At 49.7% G+C, this 16,474-nt stretch overlaps 1 protein-coding gene across 2 annotated transcripts in view; it reads right to left on the bottom strand.

The window, feature by feature from the left end:
* Window positions 1-16,474, bottom strand: part of LOC106599366 (zinc finger SWIM domain-containing protein 5) — a 49,675-nt gene that overhangs the window by 10,965 nt on the left and 22,236 nt on the right. Inside the window, exons 2-5 of one of the 2 annotated variants that reach the window (XM_014190567.2) lie at window positions 4,880-5,236; window positions 3,621-3,769; window positions 3,368-3,518; window positions 1,734-1,859 (exon numbers count right to left, since the gene is read on the bottom strand). In XM_014190567.2, coding sequence (XP_014046042.1) covers window positions 1,734-1,859; window positions 3,368-3,518; window positions 3,621-3,769; window positions 4,880-5,236 — 783 coding nt within the window. Of the gene's footprint in view, window positions 1-1,682; window positions 1,860-3,367; window positions 3,519-3,620; window positions 3,770-4,879; window positions 5,237-16,474 lie in introns of both variants that reach the window. The other variant, XM_014190566.2, reaches the window with a different exon arrangement.

Below are 16,474 nucleotides of genomic sequence, written 5' to 3'. Positions count from 1 at the left end.
TGTGTGTGTGTGTGTATATATATATATATATATACACACTGCTCAAAAAAATAAAGGGAACACTTAAACAACACAATGTAGCTCCAAGTCAATCACACTTCTGTGAAATCAAACTGTCCACTTAGGAAGCAACACTGATTGACAATAAATTTCACATGCTGTTGTGCAAATGGAATAGACAACAGGTGGAAATTATAGGCAATTAGCAAGACACCCCCAATAAAGGAGTGGTTCTGCAGGTGGGGACCACAGACCACTTCTCAGTTGCTATGCTTCCTGGCTGATGTTTTGGTCACTTTTGAATGCTGGTGGTGCTTTCATTCTAGTGGTAGCATGAGACGGAGTCTACAACCCACACAAGTGGCTCAGGTAGTGCAGCTCATCCAGGATGGCACATCAATGCGAGCTGTGGCAAGAAGGTTTGCTGTGTCTGTCAGCGTAGTGTCCAGAGCATGGAGGCGCTACCAGGAGACGGGCCAGTACATCAGGAGACGTGGAGGAGGCCGTAGGAGGGCAACAACCCAGCAGCAGGACCGCTACCTCCGCCTTTGTGCAAGGAGGAGCAGGAGAAGCACTGCCAGAGCCCTGCAAAATGACCTCCAGCAGGCCACAAATGTGCATGTGTCTGCTCAAACGGTCAGAAACAGACTCCATGAGGGCGGTATGAGGGCACGACGTCCACAGGTGGGGGTTGTGCTTACAGCCCAACACCGTGCAGGACGTTTGGCATTTGCCAGAGAACACCAAGATTGGCAAATTCGCCACTGGCGCCCTGTGCTCTTCACAGATGAAAGCAGGTTCACACTGAGCACGTGACAGACGTGACAGAGTCTGGAGACGCCGTGGAGAACGTTCTGCTGCCTGCAACATCCTCCAGCATGACCGGTTTGGCGGTGGGTCAGTCATGGTGTGGGGTGGCATTTCTTTGGGGGCCGCACAGCCCTCCATGTGCTCGCCAGAGGTAGCCTGACTGCCATTAGGTACCGAGATGAGACCCTCAGACCCCTTGTGAGACCATATGCTGGTGCGGTTGGCCCTGGGTTCCTCCTAATGCAAGACAATGCTAGACCTCATGTGGCTGGAGTGTGTCAGCAGTTCCTGCAAGAGGAAGGCATTGATGCTATGGACTGGCCCGCCCGTTCCCCAGACCTGAATCCAATTGAGCACATCTAGGACATCATGTCTCGCTCCATCCACCAATGCCACGTTGCACCACAGACTGTCCAGGAGTTGGCGGATGCTTTAGTCCAGGTCTGGGAGGAGATCCCTCAGGAGCCCATCCGCCACCTCATCAGGAGCATGCCCAGGCGTTGTAGGGAGGTCATACAGGCACGTGGAGGCCACACACACTACTGAGCCTCATTTTGACTTGTTTTAAGGACATTACATCAAAGTTGGATCAGCCTGTAGTGTGGTTTTCCACTTTAATTTTGACTGTGACTCCAAATCCAGACCTCCATGGGTTGATAAATTGGATTTCCATTGATTATTTTTGTGTGATTTTGTTGTCAGCACATTCAACTATGTAAAGAAAAAGTATTTAATAAGATTATTTCTTTCATTCAGATCTAGGTTGTGTTGTTTAAGTGTTCCCTTTATTTTTTTTAGCAGTATATATATATATATTTATTTATAGTATACATGTGTATTCTATATGTATGTGACTTCAGACTGCGACTGACCCTGGGCGAAGTTGCTCTGTGGTAGAGCGTTGGTAATGTTGGGCAACTCACTGCCGTAGTTGCCGTCCTCCAGGGGACAGATGTCCATGTCGCCCCACTTCTTCAGCTGCTTAAGCCAGCCGCTCTTCTCCTCACTCTTACAGTGCGGGTTCAGCACGATGCACACCCACAGGGCACCTGGGGAATGACAAAGGTCAAGGGGTAAAGGTCAATGGGCGGAATAACCAATAACGTTTGACTATTTAGGTGTGGAGGAGAGGGTCCATAGAAAGATCATGTCCTTCTATGGTAATATTGTGAACGGGTCATAAAGGTTAACAGTGTATGTTGTGGTCCGGGTTGGACTGTATTAAAGTCACATCTTTAAAACAAAGGCACTGGGACATTAGATCTTTAGTAGCATAGACTCAGGGAAGGGAACTAGTTTACCCCTCACATCCCATCCTATCGAAAGGTAACAAATGACCAGTATTCACCCCCTCCTTCTCACTACCTTTTAAACCCTCGTTTCAGAGCACTTTGTTAGCTCACTGCTGACCACACGGACAGCTTCTGTTACTAACAGCTTACTAGAGTGCAGCACGGTTGCTTTAAAGCACCCCCCTAACAATAACACCTTTGATTGGCCGCTTTGGTGATCATCCTGTAGGCAGTCCTAGCCAATCAGAGAGCCCTGTCCTGTCGCTCCCCGGTAACTAAACATTACCCCTGAGCCAGGGTTCTGCTGTTCTGTTGTGTGTCCCTGAAGAGGGAGCGAGGCACAGCAAACCTCTCTCTGCTCTGATGTTGCTCTCCAATGAACCTCCTCAGGATCTGCAGTCATCGACCCCTTTAAATGCTCCGATCAATACCGGGGAGGTTGAAAACCCCATTGATCCCGGCCCTTTTCATGCAATCCCAATAGAGGTGAGCGCTTGACCCTGATGTATGCACTGCTGGACGGCTGCACAATCACACTCACTGACTCCAGCACTGACTGATCCGCTGCTATGGCAGCATGCATGGGGCGAGAGATACCTCACATCACGTGTATCACGGTGGCTTTCCAGTTAGGTAACAGTTACATAGCTGTGCCGACTGAAGTGGTGAGGCCACATTCCTTTTGGAATTGCTCTTTGAGCCGAAAGGTTTTTCAGATGTACCTTTACTACCTGACCAACTGACCAACTGCGAACGACACCCAGTGCTTGGACAAGGGCATATTGTTTTCAACTGACCCAAATCAATAACATCCAAGCAGCAATGAGATTGTTGGTCAGGTACACTTCCTATCAATACCCTCTTCACAATGCATTATGTATGCATTTATAGCCTTCTGCAATGCATTATAATCCACAACATATGCGCTAATAGCAACTCATAATCAACTGTGTTACCTCATATTACCCCGAACAACCGGTGCCCCCCGCACATTGACTCTGTACCGGTAACCCCCTGTATATAGCCTCGCTGTTGTTATTTTACTGCTGCTCTTTAATTATTTGTTACTTTTATTTCTTATTTTTACTTAACACATATTTTTCTTAAAACTGCATTGTTGGTTAAGGGCTTGTAAGTAAGCATTTCACTGTAAGGTCTACCTGTTGTATTCGGCGCATGTGACAAATAACATTTGATTTGATTTGATTTGTTCTGTGAAAATTGGAGCTCTACACTGTACATTTAAGGAAGTGAGAGGGACTTACCCAGTTCGTCCCATAGCTGCCGACACTTGTCCGTCATGCCAGTCCCCTGCTGCCGCCACAGAGAGAGGCGAGGGTCGGCCATGAACTGTTCTGTGATCAGGGTCAACATCCTGGCACCGTTAGAGTCACGCATCCGCAGCATCTCTCGCACCTACAGAAAACATTCATTAATATACAGTAAGTCATCCGGGATGAATTTTGATACTGAATATTCATGCATGCAGAGACAGACAGACAGGACAGACGTACGTACCTTGGCAAACATGGAGTTGAGCTGCTTCCCAGAGCCGTAGTACCCTCCCTGGGACAGGAACAGTTTGACTTGCTCCCTGACCTGCTCCTCATCCAGGTGCCAGCAGTTGTCATCATCAATGCTGGCCCCTGCCGTGGGGTCCGGGGCCCCTGGGAACACAAACAGAAAGAGACAAAGTCAGACCAAGGATGAATTAAAACCATAACTAAAGCTAGCAGGCCCCAAAACATGCCTTATATCAATAAGCACTGTCAGACACACCTCAAATCTAACCTCATATAATACAACGTTTGTTCCTTGAATATTTTTCCAATTAAGCAAACAGCTAAAAAACGTAAACAATGTGTCACCCCAGGTATGTAAACCCAGGTATGTAAACCCAGGTATGTAAACCCAGGTATGTAAACCCAGGTATGTAAACCCAGGTATGTAAACCCAGGTAGGCGTCCTTTAGGTAGCACCAACACCCAGTAGAACCAACTGAAGTCCTGCCAAGTCACTGTTGTATCCGAACGTTCACATTCCACAATCAAACCCTCAATCAAATCCTGCTTCTTCATTGTCAAGTGGGCTCCCACTTCAACACACCGACAGCAAACACCAGGAGACTGGGCGATGGACTTCCTTGTTAAGAGGCTGGGGTGGATAAATATTTTGATAGTGATGTGGACAGATAACAAGCTGCAGAGTTCCCCTGTATTCATCCCAAACTGCACCCTATTTCATATATAGTGTACTACTTTTGCCCAGAGTATGGGCCCTGGTCAAAAGTAGTGCACTATATAGGGAATAGGATGCTATTTAAGACGCAAACTCTGTTTTCCAGACTAGAGGGATAACTGGGGGCTGTTCATGCTGACGTCTGACTTTCTTTTTTACTTAAAGAAACAGAAAGCACCAGCAGGCCGGGAGACTCTGGCATCAAACGAGTTGTTTGATGCCTCCGAGTCCTGGCTGCTGCTTTGGTATCGCAATCAGTACTCTGTCAGGACTCTGACTAGACATCACACCTTGCTCTTCAAGCCCACCAGAGGAAGATGGGGTAGAAACTAAGGAATGTAAGGGACTAGCAGAGGCTCTGGGTAAAGCACAATACCTGGTCATCTGGTGGCAGGTATAGACTGTAAAACCTTGTTGTTCTGTCTAAATTCCTGTGCTAAACATGAATCAACTGTTCACCAAATGCACACTTTATGTGAACATGGGGACCTTATGTTAAGTCCAACAACTGAAGTCTTGGTGTTGTGTGTCTTTCTTACCATGGACCTGGTTGATCTCAGAGTTGGACGAGAGGATCTCGTCGGCTAGTTTCTGGGCAGTGGGCAGCACCTCTGTGTGGTGTGCTGTGATGAGGTACTGGACCAGCTTCTGTAGCTGGTCTCTGTTCATCTGGAACAGGGTCTCTGAGATGGGCAGCCGCAGCTTGACCTGCTCCGGCTTCCTGATGCGGTACAGGGACAGGGCCACCACGTGGGCGCAGTAGAAGATGTCTCGGTTGCCGCAGCCGCAGGTGACCGAGGTGATCTTGCAGCGGTCGAAGCTGATGGCCACCTTGTGGGTGACCTCGGGCTCCGACTGGGAGGCGGGCTCCGTGACTGTGCCACTGAGGTGGAAACCTGGAGAGACAGAGAGAGGGAGAGAAGACCGGTGTCAGCAGACTTAATCAACATTGAAATGACTGCTGTGATTTCACATCTTCCCCTTTAGCAGTACATTCAGCTGAAGAATTGTTGGGACTCAGCACTCTAAAAGTCACAAGTCACATAAGTAATGAAGGGGTTGTCAAAACATTCTGGCAATGTACACACAAAGAATCCTGCAAACTAACATGTGATTAAGTTAACCTTTACAAAGAGAGCACCAGTTTGCAAAAGAAAAAAAGGTCATCTACCCCCAAAGCACTCTGGGATTTAGCTAGCAGTATCATAATCAGTTCAAGAGAAGCTAGAAGTTCAAGCCACGTAGTACACGGTCTTAAAATAAGAAACCTGAGGGCAGGCTACAGCTCATATAAACCATGTTTGTAGTTTAGTTAGCTGATAAGATGTGAAATACAAAAGGAGTAGATAAGATAGTGAAGGAAAAAGTGGATACTAGTTAAATACATCTGGACCACATGAAACAGTTTCTTCAAAGGAAATGCTCCTGCCTGCTTGCGAGGTTCTGGCATATTTGAGGTTTTGGAAGTCAGTTAGTCGGTTGTTGAGGGGCAAAGGGTGGGGAGAGGAGAGAGCGCATGCAGTAAAAGGGATGGTAAATGGGTGTGTGTCTGATAGAAAGTCTGGCAGCTCACTTTGACTGGTAAATTATTAATGCAGGAGGGAGACTCAGAGAGGGGCTGGGAGAACAGAACTAAATTACTATATCACAGTACCCCAACAAACCATAGCAACCAGGCCTGCTCCCTGAACTTAAACACATTCTATTTACTCCATTTCTATGCTCCCTGGCTGCATGACTAATGGCTAGATGCCAGGTGACCCATGATAGCAGATTGAATGTGAATAAAGGGTTGTAGGACCTGACCCCTGGCTACCCATAGTACACACTGGACATAGGTACACTACACCCCATAGAGTGGTATATAAAAAGCCCAACCTACAAACCTTCAATGTAGAGAGCTCAGCTAACCAAGGCTAACCTAATAAACACCAACCTGTCTGGTGAACTGTAATAGACCTGGAATGCCTAACACACACACGTAAGCTCACTCCCACACGCAAGCTCACACACACACAAGCTAGTTCACTCTCACACACACACAAGCAAGTTCACTCTCACACACACACAAGCAAGTTCACTCTCACACACACACAAGCAAGTTCACTCTCACACACTCACAAGCAAGTTCACTCTCACACACACAAGCAAGTTCACTCTCACACACACAAGCAAGTTCACTCTCACACACACACAAGCTCACAAATACACAATTAATTATAGGGTTAGACTAGTGAGACAGGGGAGTAAAGCCTGCCGTTCTCTTGCCAAATCCCACAAAAGCCTTTTCCAGATGAGCTCTTCTGAGAAACAAGCCCCCCTCTTCCCCTGTTCTCTTTTTCTTGGGGGGGGGTCAACGTCCAATTTACTGCCAAACCCTTTCAGGCTGAGACAAAACCACAGGCCCATCTGATTAAGGAGAGTTTATGGTGATGTCTGTTTTCCTTTTGATAAAAGAAAAGGAGAGGGGCTACCCCTATGTGTTGCAAATGACTTGCAGCACAATACAGAGTTCAAAGTGAATTTGGTGAAAGACAAAGATGCATGGAAACCTTGTGGAGAAAATGGCGGACTTTTGTGTTTACTGCACCCATTTTTCTTCCATTCAGTCATCAAATCTTGTACTGTACAAGTACGGTCTTGGTCTACTTCCAAGGCAGTCTGTAAAACTGGTACTGTATATCAATATGACAGAAACAAGGGAACAAACTAGTAAGATGTGGGATAAGGGTCATTACACGGTAACAGAGTGATGCTGAGACTCAGATTCTTCACTTTAAAGTGTATGTCAAACAAAAAACAATGACTGCGAAATTAAACCATACAACTCTATGCACAAGGCCTACTTGGGAACAATTTCCACAGAATAACAAAAAAATATAAATAAATGTACTTGAAGAACAGTCAGTAGACGCAAACGGAGAATTCTAGCTTCTGGAATAATCCTTATCCTATATATCTAATATGTTAGCAGGTTGTTGATGTTCAACAGTCAGTTCATGTTGCTTTATGTATTTAGCCAGGATAGTCCAGTCACACTTGGCACTGTTTTCCTGGGAGTGGTTTCACAGCAAACTTACAGAAAGTAGGTATGCCATAACCCTGCCTAATAAATGTAGCAATTTATGAAACAAACCAAAGTGGAAAAAAACAGAGGTTTGCCAACTCTGTTACTGCTCACCACCATATTCCTCTATGGCAGCTCTGTGTGATGTAACAGTCAGGCAATAAAGTGGACGACACAGAGGAGATCGAGGAGGTGACTAATGTGTTTTAAATCAGAGCGAGGTGGTAACACAGGCACACACTGTAGATGACTTCACCATTCTTACTCTAACTCCACAACGGAAAGAGAAGATGTACAGTACACTGTACATGATGCCACTCATAATACCTAAATTTTTACCGTTCCACTAATCCGATGACAGAGGACATGTACACTCAGTATCAGGGAGAACCAAACCCTCTAGTCAAAGCCTTCTGCCATACACCTCTGAGGATATCTCAAAGGGATCTAACCCCCAGTCTACAGAGAGGGAAGGTTGTTTACAGGGGGAAAAAAGTGATCTTGTAGATTGAAACACATATGTAGAGTAGTGCTGCGTCTTTGGCAGCTGCACAAGAAGAGACATGCATAGGTTTTACAATATATCAAGATGTCTCCCTAACTCGAATGAACAAGGCCTGACCACCAACAACAGTCCCTCTAAACTGCGCTTGTGCGCGGTCACGCACTTCCTCCAGGACTGGCGCGCCGAGGAAATGACATGCCGCGCAGAGACGCAAGAGACTGAACTTTACTAAGTCCGCCCCATTAGTTTGTACCATATAGATCTTTTTTTTTTTTTTTTTACTGTGATCGAGTCAACATTATATCAGCCCAATATTCAATGCAACAAACCAAAACAAATCTAACTTTGCAAGATTAAGTCTGATGTTGTTGACAGATCGCAACGGAGTAGAATTCTATTGGCTGCGCTTTTCAGATCAGAGCTACGAGTGTGCACATTTGTTGCTATTCTTTGCTAGTTAGCGAGTTATTAACCCAGTTATAGATAAGTATAGGTCAGCAATGTGGAGTTACTGCTTTCTACAAGAGCACAAAACGTGTAGGCTACATTTAAAGCTGTCTTTGAAAAGCCAGTCAGGTAAAAAGCTTGTTTCGTAAATAAAGGGGCAGTGTTGTATTTTGAGACCAGGCTTGAATATGCAAATAAGCCAATAGGCAGAGTGTAGACTACATTGCATAATTTTCTGTATGGTAATAATAATTGTATTTTGTGAAGTGGTTTCTTGCATCGTACAACACAATACAAAGCAATTTACAGTCACCTATTTAGCCCATGGTGTTACAGACCAAGTAAAAAATCATGAGTTAATGTCAAGCCCTTCATAAGGTAAAAACGTTTTTAAAAGTCTCATGCAATGTAGGCCTGCATTGAACACTACATATAGGTTACTGTAGGCTTATCATAGAAATCAAAAGCTATTTCCATGTGAAAATGCTATGGGATTTGCTCCATTGGTTTTGTTGGTAGGTCTACATTATGCTCAAATAGCCACAATAGCCTATTGGCTACTGTCTAAAACTGTAAGTTGCACAAAATTCTCACAATGTTCAAGTTTCCGCTCACAAGACCTAAAATTTGCTCAGGGCCCCCAAAAATTTGAGGGAACATTGCTGACAACTATACGTAAAGTACCACAACATTGTGCTACCTATGCATATGTAGTCAGACCGAGGGGCCTCGCTCACCGGTCAGTCACTGTATGTAGAGTGGCTGCAGACTGCAGTATGGGGCCTGTGCTCGGTGTAAGGGTGACTATGAGGCCCTATCTCCGTGCTGCAGCGTGGTGTGGGTCTGAATCTGACAGTTGCTGCAGTGCCACAGCCTGCTGCTGGTTAAAGAGGGGCAGGCTGGGTAAGGTGGCTCCTCATCTCCTTTCACAGTGTTCCCTACAGTAGAGAGCCAGGCATCTGCCGCTGATGGACATGAAGGGCCCTCCTCGTCTTTCAGCCAGGGGCTCCCGTTTCCCCCCCAGTCACCCCAACCCCCGCCCGTCTTTTGTTGGCCGGCCGCATCGCTGAATGTGATCCTGCAGTCCCTTTCTGCTGCTCTTTTCTTTTCGGTCTTTCTTTAAAAGCTCAGGGCAATACAATCCCCCTTTACGTTGAACCCTCCTTCCTTCCGCATGGTGTGTGTGTCCTTTCTGGACCTGGTCTAGAACCTGCACACAGTGACTCTCTTCTAGATGAGGGAGGGGTGTCTGGGTGTCCTGAGGACGAGGAGGGTCTGGGTGTCGTCAGCAGGTGGTATGGAGGTGTCAGTTCAGTCACAATGCAAGATGCTGCTGCTGTATCAATCAGTCAGGGAGTGATGGTGGGAGGAAGGGATGGGATGATGGGAGGGAGGGATGGAGGGATGAATGGATGGATGGAAGGTGGGAGGGATAGTGGGAGGGATGGTGAGATGGTTGGCGGGATGGAAGGATGGTGGGAGGCATGGAGGGAGGGATGGATGGTGGGCGGGATGGATGGTGGGGTAATCAACACAACACTCTGCCACGGCTAATATGGGTCAGGCCAGCACTCCGCACACTCTGTGGCAACTCTCAATTGTCTCTAGGAAGAGTCCCAGCAGGTTGCCATGGCCAGCCAGGCATAGAGGAGGAGAGGACAGCTGATTGAGGAGGGGGAGGACGGACCATGTGGCAAACACGGCTGGCTTATTTATCGTACACAAGCTTGCGGCGATACAAGACGCTGTGCGTGTTTGCTATATACAAGCTTGTTGGGGCTCCCAAAGAAAACAGCAGGGAGAGAAAAGTGACGGAGGACGAAACAGGTTAGGCGGACGCCAGAGACCGGGTCAGGGGTAGCAGACGCCAGAGCCCGGGTCAGGGGTAGCGGACGCCAGAGACCGGGTCAGGGGTAGCGGACGCCAGAGACCGGGTCAGGGGTAGCGGACGCCAGAGACCGGGTCAGGGGTAGCGGACGCCAGAGACCGGGTCAGGGGTAGCGGACGCCAGAGACCGGGTCAGGGGTAGCGGACGCCAGAGACCGGGTCAGGGGTAGCGGACGCCAGAGACCGGGTCAGGGGTAGCAGACGCCAGAGACCGGGTCAGGGGTAGCAGACGCCAGAGACCGGGTCAGGGGTAGCAGACGCCAGAGACCGGGTCAGGGGTAGCAGACGCCAGAGACCGGGTCAGGGGTAGCAGACGCCAGAGACCGGGTCAGGGGTAGCAGACGCCAGAGACCGGGTCAGGGGTAGCAGACGCCAGAGACCGGGTCAGGGGTAGCAGACGCCAGAGACCGGGTCAGGGGTAGCAGACGCCAGAGACCGGGTCAGGGGTAGCAGACGCCAGAGACCGGGTCAGGGGTAGCAGACGCCAGAGACCGGGTCAGGGGTAGCGGACCACGGGTAGCGGACGCCAGAGACCGGGTCAGCGGTAGCAGACGCCAGAGACCGGGTCAGGGGGAGCGGACGCCAGAGACCGGGTCAGGGGGAGCGGACGCCAGAGACCGGGTCAGGGGGAGCGGACGCCAGAGACCGGGTCAGGGGGAGCGGACGCCAGAGACCGGGTCAGGGGAGCGGACGCCAGAGACCGGGTCAGGGGAGCGGACGCCAGAGACCGGGTCAGGGGGAGCGGACGCCAGAGACCGGGTCAGGGGGAGCGGACGCCAGAGACCGGGTCAGGGGGAGCGGACGCCAGAGACCGGGTCAGCGGTAGCGGACGCCAGAGACCAGGTCAGGGGGAGCGGACGCCAGACACCGGGTCAGGGGTAGCGGACGCCAGAGACCGGGTCAGGGGTAGCAGAGTGCAGATGAATCAGTGTGTTGCCAGTTCTAGTCAAAGCAGCACTAACCACAGTAGGAGGCTCTTGACACTGCAGTATAAATCACTTCCCATCAGGAGGCCAGCTCTGAAGGAGGCCAGCTCTGAATCAGCTATAGGGGTCAGATCTAAAAGCAGCAGCTGAAGCTCCCTTGTCTCTTCTCTGGACCACTACTTAACACTCTGGGGCTGTGATATCACACATTAAGAGGTCCCTAGCCTTCTCACAGCGCTGGCTTTGTTCACTGTGACAGAGATATGCAAAACCATGGTCACAACCATTAGATATAGCATTTTCCCCCAGTTATTCCCCATACTGTTGTAATCAAGGGGCCAGGGTAAAGCCCCTAAACAGATGAATTTCTAACAAAGGTGAAATGAATGTTTGGTTCTGGGAGCCCTGCCAGCCCCACAAAGCTGATTTGATCCTGAGCAGAAGCACATGGCCGTCTGTCTCTGGGGAAGAGCTGTGCTGTGGGGGAGGAGCCTGGATGGATGCAGCATGCATGGATGCTACATGAACAATATGACTGAGCCAGGGGAGGGAGGGGGTTTGTTTCAGTAGGCTTACTCTTACTCTACACCATCCTGTCCGTCCTCCATCCATCCATAGCACCAAGTGACTGGGTTTGTGCCAACAGTATGTAGTTATAACGAGGCCTGATATGTCTTAGTAGGAGTTAGGAGGAGAGAGGCAGTGAGACATTGAGACATTTGAGTCCAGCTCAATGATCCATCTGCTGCAGTGTCTAATAGTCCTAATAATTCATCTGGGGGTGATGCTTCTAATGCAGCTCCTCCAGCCTGGACCCATTTACTCTGCTAACCATCTGTCTACTGCAGCAATGGCTGCTTGCTGGATGCAGTGGTGAGGTTGGGGTTATACGTGTAGGCCTTCCATAGCCGGTGAGCGGGAAGAGCTGAGGATATGAGAGAGAACCCCCCCATTAATTTGCTCCCTCCCTCCCTCATTCACCGCTCCCTCACCGGGCCTGCACCATCTGCCACTCCGCCCACGTGGGCCCCACCAGCCAATCAGAGGGAAGTCCCTCCCCGCTTCTAAACCATTAACCTCTAATCAGCTATGGAGGCTGAGCTGGAGATCTGTATGCCAGGCAGGCAGGGAGCTGGGCCAACACAGCACGCACAGTACAGCCTCCACAGCCTAGGACCCCCCCCCGCTCTGCCCATTCCACCGCAACTACATACCAGCCCACCTTCCATCTGTTCCAGCAGCATGGAGGTTAACACAGCACCCCAGCCCACCTTCCATCTGTTCCCGGAAGCATGGAGGTTAACACAGCACCCCAGCCCACCTTCCATCTGTTCCGGAAGCAAGGAGGTTAACACAGCACCCCAGCCCACCTTCCATCTGTTCCAGCAGCATGGAGGTTAACACAGCACCCCAGCCCACCTTCTATCTGTTCCAGCAGCATGGAGATTAACACAGCACCCCAGCCCACCTTCCATCTGTTCCGGAAGCAAAGAGGTTAACACAGCACCCCAGCCCTCCTTCCATCTGTTCCGGAAGCAAGGAGGTTAACACAGCACCCCAGCCCACCTTCCATCTGTTCCGGAAGCAAGGAGGTTAACACAGCACCCCAGCGCACCTTCCATCTGTTCCGGCAGCAAAGAGGTTAACACAGCACCCCAGCCCACCTTCCATCTGTTCCGGAAGCAAAGAGGTTAACACAGCACCCCAGCCCTCCTTCCATCTGTTCCGGAAGCAAGGAGGTTAACACAGCACCCCAGCCCACCTTCCATCTGTTCCAGCAGCATGGAGGTTAACACAGCACCCCAGCCCACCTTCTATCTGTTCCAGCAGCATGGAGATTAACACAGCACCCCAGCCCACCTTCCATCTGTTCCGGAAGCAAAGAGGTTAACACAGCACCCCAGCCCTCCTTCCATCTGTTCCGGAAGCAAGGAGGTTAACACAGCACCCCAGCCCACCTTCCATCTGTTCCGGAAGCAAGGAGGTTAACACAGCACCCCAGCGCACCTTCCATCTGTTCCGGCAGCAAAGAGGTTAACACAGCACCCCAGCCCACCTTCCATCTGTTCCGGCAGCAAGGAGGTTAACACAGCACCCCAGCCCACCTTCCATCTGTTCCAGCAGCATGGAGGTTAACACAGCACCCCAGCCCACCTTCCATCTGTTCCGGAAGCAAAGAGGTTAACACAGCACCCCAGCCCACCTTCCATCTGTTCCGGAAGCAAAGAGGTTAACACAGCACCCCAGCCCACCTTCCATCTGTTCCGGCAGCAAGGAGGTTAACACAGCACCCCAGCCCACCTTCCATCTGTTCCAGCAGCATGGAGGTTAACACAGCACCCCAGCCCACCTTCCATCAGTTCCGGAAGCATGGAGGTTAACACAGCACCCCAGCCCACCTTCCATCAGTTCCGGAAGCAAAGAGGTTAACACAGCACCCCAGCCCACCTTCCATCTGTTCCGGAAGCAAAGAGGTTAACACAGCACCCCAGCCCACCTTCCATCTGTTCCAGCAGCATGGAGGTTAACACAGCACCCCTGACTCCCACCCATCTATCTCTACACAACAGACATGCATATGCACAGACACAGCAGTGCATTCAGCATCTCACAAGGCCCAGGGCCCGCTGATCTGATAAAGGCCTGATTGATTCATTTGTGATTTCCTAACAGCGCCATCATGGCCCCAGCACTGGGAGCCATTTGTCATGATCACATTCAATTGATTTCTGATTCGCTTGAATTCTATGCGATGGCATAGAGGGGGAAAAAGCTTTAATCAACTCCCTTTCACTGGGCCTCCCTTAAAACACAGGCACTGACGTCTACGGAAATCTAAGATAAGACGCATCAGCCAATTTCCCATGATGTGTGTTGAGCTTTTAGGCTAGTCGTTGAGTTGGGGGGGGGAATACAAATCGGAGCTATAGCTAGCAACGCCGCACTGGGGAAGATCAAAACAATCATTTAGCGCCCGATGCAAACCAGACCTGGCTGAAGTGCCTTTATTCTGCTGCTGATCATTCATAGATTCAGGCAGGAGAGCAGTCTTAGTGGAAGAGATAAATATGAACGAGAGAGTGAGAGAGAGCAGGCTGAAAGGAGAAGATGAATCGTAGCACATTGGGACGGGCCGTAATCACATACAGATGTCCTGCTTGAGATAAAAGAACGCTAGCTCTTCAACTGGAGGCTGACAGAATGGGAGGGGGATATCCCCTCATTGTTATTTGGGCTCAAGGTCTTCATGGCTGCCATACTAAAAGCAGAGCTGAGAAAGCATATTCCGTTTCCCTGGCCAATTCAAGACATTGGAGGAGGCAACAGTGAATGTTCCCATGTGCGTGGAAGGTACATTTAAATTCCCCTTGACTGGCGCTGTGCAATGTGTAGCAGAGAAAACAAATACAGTATATCCAATGTTCCTCACAAACAAACACCCTGGGTTGTTCCAGTCAGTACACAGTACTGCACTCATGGGGCCTTGGTTGATGTGTAGAGAAAACAGGCCACCCTTCTCCTCTCTCCTGTGTGCGAGCAAACCTCTTACCCAAGGCTAAACAAAAAGATTGAGATCTGGTGTTTCGCTGCTCTTGTTTGCCTCGCATTGTTCCTTGGCCTTGTGTGTCGAGAGACGAGCTGCAGGTAGAGGGCTGGCTGCTAGCTGAGGGGCAGCCAGGGTGCATACGAGAAGCTGACAGCTCCCAAAGGTCACCAGGCTGCATTTATCCCCCAATTACTAACAGATCAGGTCAGCTCCTCAATGCCTAGCGATGCTCTTATCAACCCCCTCTAGTCTCTCTACAGCTATGGCCCCTCATACACCCAGCTAACACTGGTCTTTCATTACGTGTGCCCTTAAAATGTAAGGATTCCTGTTTAATATGCAGGCAACCATCTGCCACCGTCTTGTTGCGATTGACAAGGAGCAGTCAAGGCAGCAAAATGCCTCTTGTGAGGCGTTTGTTCTTGAAGCACGGTCGGCGGTGCTTGATAAGTGTGCATTAAGAGGCTTATATTTCATAAAACTCACAAAAGAAAAAGATGCTGCCGTCGACGACGTGAAAATGTGCAAAGAATAGCAAGTGGCTAAAGACAGAAACAGGCTCTGAAGTTAGCGTTTGTTCTGTTGACAAAGAGAAAAATGTATAGCGCAAATCTAATCGCCACTTTTGGCATAACTTATTAACCCCTTCAGTTGTAAACCAGTCTCAGATGGAAAGAAACAAAAACAATGAAACTTCAAGGAAGACAAATCAGCTTTTAAAGTCTGAAGATACTGTGAGCTTGTCAGACACAACCCCCCCCCCACAAACCAAACCAGTTCCATAATGATGCGGAAGCTAAGAGTAAATGTACAGCTGAGGCGAGATGAACTGACGTCTCCATTGGTCCATTAACAAGATAGCAATCCCTGATCCGCAATTGGGCTTCTGGTTGACTTCATAAAATGCTCATCAAGCCAAGCTTAGCGTCTGGACCAGAAAAAAACCAGAGGGCCTGACACAAAGGATGGGGCACGACGTGAAGCCTCGTCTTGCATGCATTCTGATGCTGCCTGGGACCCTGAAGGTGTGTTGTATTCTGTAAAGACAGGCTTCAGATCAGCTGAAGCAAAGGCAATGTAATGGCGGCAACTGAAATGACCACTCATCCCCTTTCCCCCCCTTCCTCCCTTCCTCCTCCAACTCCCAAACTCCTCATTATCTAGGCCTATCCCCCCTCCTCCCTTCCTCCTCCAACTCCCAAACTCCTCCTTCACTAGGACTATCCCCCCCTTCTTTCAGCCCTCCCTACATTTGTTTCAGGGGACTGCCTTGCCTTGTGAGCTGGTATGCACCCTGAAAAAAGCCCAGCGATGCGCTAGCGGCCCGCTCCCCTCCGCATGCACACAGTACAGTCTTAATCTCGCCGTGACCTGCTTTATTCCCCCTGAACCGGCTGCCCACTGGGCCCAGGATTCACAGGAGCCCTTTGTTCTCGCCGGGTCTGTCTAGGCCTCAGGCAAGGGCCTGGCTCACCACAAAGCTTAAACAGCGGTTACCAGGCGTCAGCTTGGAAGCAGGGTCCTGGACACCACTGCCGCTGCCACTGAGATGCTGCATGCAGAAGAAAGAGGAGGAGGAAGAGAGCGGAGGAGAAAGAGAGCGGAGGAGATGTGTGGAGAACAGAAAGGAGATCCGGAGACAACAGGGGGGTGCCAAAAGGCATTGATGGCGCTCGGAACACACTCGCTCCCGGTTACCCAGCACTGCGGTGAAGCGGGATGTTATTTAGTGAGAGGGTGCGACAGGCTGGTTTT

This window comes from Salmo salar, chromosome ssa03 (genome assembly GCF_905237065.1).
Source record: "Salmo salar chromosome ssa03, Ssal_v3.1, whole genome shotgun sequence".
NCBI classification, from domain to species: Eukaryota; Metazoa; Chordata; class Actinopteri; order Salmoniformes; family Salmonidae; genus Salmo; species Salmo salar.
The sequence above is the reverse complement of the archived record's forward strand: the minus strand, read 5'-3'. Positions and strand labels throughout refer to the sequence as shown.